The sequence below is a fragment of the Durio zibethinus genome, chromosome 27 (assembly GCF_047325235.1).
Source record: "Durio zibethinus cultivar Kanyao isolate XHJ-2024 chromosome 27, ASM4732523v1, whole genome shotgun sequence".
In the NCBI taxonomy this organism is placed as follows: domain Eukaryota; kingdom Viridiplantae; phylum Streptophyta; class Magnoliopsida; order Malvales; family Malvaceae; genus Durio; species Durio zibethinus.
In genome coordinates this window covers 2,649,532-2,656,744 of record NC_143188.1, presented here as the reverse complement: position 1 = coordinate 2,656,744, position 7,213 = coordinate 2,649,532, and the positions used below count along the sequence as shown (strand labels likewise).

Here is a 7,213-nt window from a genome sequence, read left to right as displayed (position 1 = left end):
ATTAATACAATTTCACTTTAGTTTTCTTAACTAAATTATTATACAAAATATGAAAAAGTTAGAAAATATGTGAAAAAAGAAAAAAAATTGAAAAAAAATATTTTTTATAAAAATAAAACTGTAATAATAATAAAATATATTTTAGAAAAAATTTATAAATAAAAAAATAAATTGCAATCATAATAGAATATACCTTAGAAAAAAGTTATTGAAAAAATAAAAAATTGATGTATAACACATTATATTTGTAATCTTAAATTTGTAGAAGAATTTTTTAGTGGTAATTAGGATTAAATAGATAGTTTTTAAATTAATTTTTTAAAATATAAAATGGATATAATAAATGATAAAAATAATATTAAAATTTTTACATTTATTTGAAATATAAATTTGATAATTAGAGTTCAAATGATATAATCATTTTGATAATCTTATTATTTAAAGATTAAGATGAAAATTTTTTGAATTTTCAAAATTGCTTGAATTTTTAATATCTTATGTAAATTTTTTTTAAAAATAATTTTTTAAATCAAGATAAAAAAGATTTTTGAAAGATTTTGATAGACTTAATCTTTGTAATTTTTAAACATATTTAAAAGATTTTGATAATTAAATAATTTTTTAAATAAGATTATTTGATAAACAACTAAAATTATTTATTAAAAAAATAAAATTCATTTTTCATATTTTTAATTTTAGAATATATATCTCTTAATTGATTTAATTTTCAATTATAATTTGAATAATTTTAATATTTAAATAAATTTAAAATTATCTAATTTATAATTAAAAAATTATTTTATTCTTTTAAAAAAAATCCTATGTGTCACCTAAAAAAATTGTCAACATAAGTACCTTATAGTAAATTTATTTATGTACGTTGTTATATAATATATATATATATATATCTTAGATTAGATATATTAGATATATATAAATATATTTTGTATAATTCTTTCTTTTTTTTTTTGTTTACACTAGTATCTTTTTGAGTAATCCAAATTCACATAAATCCTTACTTACAAAATAGATCATGCTCAAAAGTTAAATATAAATCTTTCTCCTTTGAAAATAAATATATATTTGTATAATTCCTTTGTTATTTTTCCTTTTGTTGTAAATGTTAAATGTTAATTATGAATCTATTAAAACGATTAATATCACTTCATCTTGTTCTGACCTCATGTTCATTAAATATCAAATTTTACTTCTCCTAATTTTTATGATTCCCAAACATGACACCAACATTAACCAAATTCTTAAAAAACCAAAAAGGAAAAGTCAATTTTGCATCAGGTACAAATCCAATCTTGGACAGAGATAGATCCAAACATGGATCCTTTTAACAACATTTGGAACATTAACACTGTCATTAACTCTCTGTCTCTCTCTCTGAAGTACAGTACCCTGTACCTCCTCTCCACTATCCTTCCCTCTCTCTCTCTCTATATATATAGCAAATCAAAAAGAAAAAACAATAAAAAAAAAAGCCGATTATTGAGATCTAATCCCCCTATCCTTCTTGTTTTGTCCTGGTTCTTTATAGAGGGAGAAAAACCAGACCATCTTTTCCCAGATCTCATATCGATTTACCCATTTCGTTTTTTTTATTGAAACCCAGTAAGCTTTTGTTCCTTTTAAGCTTTTGTCTTTGTGAATACATTTCTGGGTTTTCATTGAAATTTTGGTTTCTTTTCTTTTATGGGGATCTGATTTATGGGTTTTGCTTGCTTTTATTGTAGCTTTAATGGGTCAATCTCAATTTTCTATCTTTACTTCAAGAATGTTAGTGTTTTGTTTCCTTTGGAATCAAAGTTTGATTCTTGATGCTTGAATTTGGTTAATTTTGATGCTTTTTCTTTATGCTAAAATGTAGATTTGATTGAGTTTTTGACTCAGATTTGTTGATTTAGTTCATTATAGTTACTCCATAGCTGTCGTTTTCATGATTACCATTGTTTCAGTTCAGGGTAAAGGAGCATTATTTACATGCTTTTTAGTGCTTTTTCATGGATCAATCCTTTTCATTGCTTGGTTGTCAATCAACTGGTTACAACTTTAGGCAGTTAGCATCATTTAGCATTGTCGTTTTCTTTTTTATTTTTTTTCTTATCCTTTCTTTTTAATTATGTAATCTATGAGTCTTTTTCTATAGGTTTTGACTGTTGACATGGATCTGAATTGTTCGATAAGTTTAGAGCTTAGTTTTGAACTTTGTTGTTGAACCTTCTGCAATACCATGTTTTGAGCCGATGGTAATTGATTAGTGTCTCATTTATATTATTTTATTTATCATTTTGAGCTGGTCAGAATTAAAGCTAGTAGGTTGAGAGATTTTAGACTTCTTAGTGGTTTAATAAGTGGATCCTCTTACTATTATTGTTAGTATTTTTAATTTTCTAGTGTCTATGTTCTAATTAAGGTTGCTTTGTACGTTGGTGGCTGGCTTTGATGTTACTCTCTTGCATCATGTTATTGATTAATTGATAATTTCAAGTAATAGTAATATGATCTTTTAAACTTGAATTTCAAATTTTGATTCTAAAAGGGTAATAGAAGAAGTAACTTCAGTAACTTGTGTGCTTGACTCGTATGCTGAAGAGAATTGCCTGATGGTTTCTTACTTGTCTGTTTACAGGTTTGATTAGTTACCTGCGGTGTTTCTTTCTGACAAGGTTTGAAGTGATTTGTGTTATTCAATTTATTGAATAGAGCTTGATGGTGGCAACAAAACAGATTAATTTTGAATAGAAATTTTGACGTGTTTTGACAATTGAGTGCTCAAGTAAAAACACTTTGTGAAGAATCATATTACTAAAGAAGGATGAGGGGAAGATCTGATGGAGGCCAAAAGAAACGTTTAATCTCCTCTGTCTGTGTTGTGGCAGTCTTTCTTGGTTTTCTCTATGTATATTATGGATCTATTTTTGGGTCTTCAAACCATGGTGCTGCAGCTCTAGAATATGGCAGCAGATCTTTGAGAAAACTCGGATCATCTTATTTGGGTGGAGATGATGACGCTGATGGCAAGCAATATGAATCTTCATTAAAATTTGGACAGGAGGAAGGAGAAGAAGATGTCATATCAGAAACTTTCCCTGTAAGTTTTTTACTGCTGAACCATTTCTAGGCACCTTTCTCCTTCCATCTTCCCACTCCTCAGGTCCCGTCTTTTTCCTTTTCTGTTAATTCTATACTTAGTACCTTAACTTTCAACTTGTAATCTCCCTTTGCTTCTTTCCTTTGTTGGTTGCCATGTCATTTAAGTTCTCTGCTTATGACTTTGAAGGTTTGTGACGATCGTCATTCAGAATTAATTCCCTGCTTAGACAGAAATTTGATATACCAAATGAGATTAAAGCTGGACTTGTCTGTGATGGAGCACTATGAACGTCACTGCCCCCCTCCTGAAAGGAGATACAATTGCTTGATTCCTCCTCCTCCAGGATACAAGGTACAGATTCCCATAAGCTGAGCAATCAGATTATTGTTGCTGTATATTTGTTTTGGCGATGGTCATGATCATATGTGTCATATATTGACTGTTTTTTAATACATGTGAAATTACAGATCCCAATTAAGTGGCCTCAAAGCAGAGATGAAGTATGGAAGGCAAACATTCCCCATACTCACCTTGCACATGAGAAGTCTGACCAGAACTGGATGGTTGTAAAAGGTGAAAAGATAGTATTTCCAGGGGGAGGCACCCATTTTCACTATGGAGCTGACAAGTATATTGCTTCAATTGCAAATGTAAGATTGCCAATGCCTACTATCTTTAGCTCAAAAGAAAATATATTGAAACATGGTCAATAATCATGAAGACCTACTACAGAATGGTCGAATGTGTGTCTGTCTGAGTTTTCTGCATCATGCTTTGATTTCTTCTTTTAGTAATTGAAATGGATTCTTGAAATATCATGGCCCTTCTTTAAACTTCTCAAACCTATGCAAGAAGCAATGACATTTCTATGATTTTGAATTGGCAGATGCTCAACTTTTCACACAACAATCTAAATAATGAAGGAAGAATTCGAACAGTTCTTGATGTTGGCTGTGGTGTCGCAAGTTTTGGAGCGTATCTTCTTTCTTCTGATATTATAGCAATATCATTAGCACCCAATGATGTGCATCAAAACCAAATCCAATTTGCTCTGGAAAGAGGAATTCCTGCATATCTTGGTGTTCTAGGGACCAAAAGGCTCCCTTACCCAAGCAGATCATTTGAACTTGCTCACTGTTCTCGCTGTAGGATTGATTGGCTTCAAAGGGATGGGATTCTTCTTCTTGAGCTAGATCGGTTACTTAGACCTGGGGGCTATTTTGCCTACTCATCTCCAGAAGCTTATGCACAAGACGAAGAGGATCTCAGAATATGGAGAGAGATGAGTGCCCTTGTGGGACGTATGTGTTGGAGAATAGCTGCAAAGAGGAATCAAACTGTCATTTGGCAAAAACCTTTAACAAATGATTGTTATATGGAAAGAAAACCTGGTACAAATCCCCCCCTCTGCCACTCTGATGATGATCCAGATGCTGTTTGGGGTGTGCCAATGGAAGTTTGCATCACTCCTTATTCTGACCGTGAGTATATCTATTTTTCAATGTTACTAGCATTAAAGTCCTTTTCCCCATCTTTGGTTGATATTTTCTTCTTTTTTGAGGATGTCGATATTTGGATATAACTTTTTACATAATATTTCTTAAACATTGTCTTCTCGAACTTTGCTTTTTATTATCTTAGAAGTTGACCTTTGTTTTTTATATTACAGCATTGTCATCCTTAATTTTATTTCTGAAGTGATAAATTCAGTACACTACATTTCATTCTCCCTCTGATATGTTGCTTACATATTTTAAGCAAACATGAAATGGCTTGTTTTATGGCTTCACATCAACTTCCGACGAGCTGAAATCTTCATTTATTCTTTATTTAGTTGAGTTTCTTAACAGTAAGCTTGATTGGGTTTTATCTTAATGGGTAAAGAGAGAAGTAGGGGCGGGAGTCTTACCAAATAAAAGAGATATTGTCTAGTAATTTGCGAATAAGTGGTGTTCTGCTTCCATTTTTTATTTGTTTTGCTTCTGCTTGGGTTATGTTGTATCTAGTGCATTCCATCTGCCCATTTATACTTTGTGAATATTTGCAAGTTATAGGATATGATTGTTGCTTAATTACATACAACTAAAAGCAATGCTATATTTTGCAATGGAAAATTACAGAGGTTCTTTTAATTGATGGTATTGAAAGGTAGGGGCTCTAAACTTTATCTCAACTAAAACTTCTCTTTGTTGCCATCAGATGACCAGAAAGCCAAGGGTAGTGGTTTGGCTCCTTGGCCAGCCAGATTGACATCTCCTCCTCCCAGGCTTGCTGATTTTGGTTATTCAAGTGAAATGTTTGAAAAAGACACGGTACTTAAAGGCAACATTGTTTCATCTATGCCTTTATTTGTGGTTATTTTCTTTTGTTTATATTTTGATTTATTTGGCAATGATATACCATATAGACATTCATAAACCTTTTGTTATTCCACAGGAAACTTGGTGCCGGTGGGTAGAGAGTTATTGGAACCTCTTGAGTCCAAAGATTGAGGCTGATACTTTGAGAAATTTGATGGATATGAAAGCAAACATGGGTTCGTTTGCAGCTGCTCTAAAAGGAAAGAATGTTTGGGTGATGAATGTCGTCCCAGAGGATGGACCAAACACACTTAAGTTGATATATGACAGAGGTCTGATTGGCACTACTCATAACTGGTATGCGCAAATTAACTTAGAAATCTGCATAACTAAGTGTGAAATATTAACTTATTTTATTTTCTGTTAAAGGCCATAATTTTGTACTTTGCTTGTTGAATCTGCATGTTTGGTTTCCTGTTTTTCCAATAAGGTAGAGAGGGAGAGCAATTATTGTCAGTGAAAGAACTAAAAGGTGTATCTGGTGAAATGGTAACTTTAACAAAAAACAGCTACAGTTATTCCCCATATTTTTAACATATTGATGCCACCTGTCTGGCCCTTTTTTTAAGGAAAATAGAGTGCCGCTTTCCCTTTTCCGTCTCATGAAGGTCTTTTCCATATGGATTGATAGTGAAATGAATGTTGAAGATAAAATGTAAATTTTGTATTAAGTGGATTGATATTTTTGGCAGGTGTGAGGCCTTTTCCACATATCCTCGAACATACGATTTACTTCATGCTTGGACTGTATTTTCTGATATTGAGAAGAAAGGCTGCAGTGCTGAGGATTTGTTACTTGAGATGGATCGCATTCTCAGGCCCAGTGGTTTCATAATTATTCACGACAAACCACCAGTGATAGATTTCATAAGGAAGTATTTGTCAGCTTTGCACTGGGAAGCAGTAGCAACAGCTGATTCCAGTTCAGATTCAGCTCATGAAGGGGATGACATTGTGTTTATCGTCCAAAAGAAGTTGTGGCTGACACGCAAAAGCCTCAAGAATTCTGAATAGAATATGTCAGCCTCACAATATCCCCTCTCCCTGTATCTCCCGCAGCTCCAAGGGATTAAGAAGCTCTCCCACTTCCTGATATGCAGTAAGCAATTTCATTTTGTAGCATTAAGCAATAGTTCACATTATTTTTTTACCCCTTTTTTCTCATAATGAATTACTTGACAAGCCATAAACTGGTCACTATCTATAGGCTATTCTTCAATTTTTTTTCCCTCTATTTTGGTTTTGTCCGAAGTTACTTCAGCTAATGACAAATAATCAAATACATAAACTATGTAATGCTGAAGTGCATAAACATTGTGGCTTTCAACTTGCCAAGGCTTTTCCATGAATGAATATTCTTTTTTATACATTCTCTTCACTTTTTCTTGTCTCTTTATTCTTGGGGCAAATTCTGAAAAGTTGTGGCTCATTAGCAGGTTTATTACTTGGGAAATCAAGATTTAATTTCTTTTATTCATATAATTATTTTTAATAAATAATATATAATAAATTTAAAATTTAAACTTCAATATCTATAAATTTTTTTCCTTTTTATCTCATCTTATGTAAAACAAAAAAAATTGGGATGACGTGTGATTAGAAGGGGTATTATGGTAAACAATGGGATTTATAATTTGCTATCAAAAGAGTCAAATGGATACTTCTTATATTTGTGCTTGATGAATCAATCAGCAGCTGTTAACTTGCAGTTGCTAGCCTGTCATTAGTAGAGTCGTTTGAACGGAAATTT

The 7,213-nt window shown here is 31.8% G+C and overlaps 1 protein-coding gene across 2 annotated transcripts; it reads left to right on the top strand.

Moving 5' to 3' along the window:
• Positions 1–1,177: 1,177 nt before the first annotated feature.
• On the top strand, positions 1,178–6,830 carry LOC111279201 (putative methyltransferase PMT3). 2 transcript variants are annotated; one of them, XM_022866127.2, is made up of 8 exons: positions 1,178–1,620; positions 2,639–3,100; positions 3,290–3,454; positions 3,571–3,753; positions 3,990–4,584; positions 5,303–5,415; positions 5,540–5,760; positions 6,156–6,830. In XM_022866127.2, exons 2-8 carry the CDS (start codon positions 2,825–2,827, stop codon positions 6,475–6,477), a joined length of 1,875 nt encoding a protein of 624 aa, XP_022721862.2. In that variant the 5' UTR covers positions 1,178–1,620; positions 2,639–2,824; the 3' UTR covers positions 6,478–6,830. The 2 variants fall into 2 exon arrangements, with proteins under 2 accessions (XP_022721862.2, XP_089612391.1); XM_089756265.1 differs by having other exon boundaries at positions 1,228–1,296.
• The last annotated feature ends 383 nt before the right edge of the window (positions 6,831–7,213 follow it).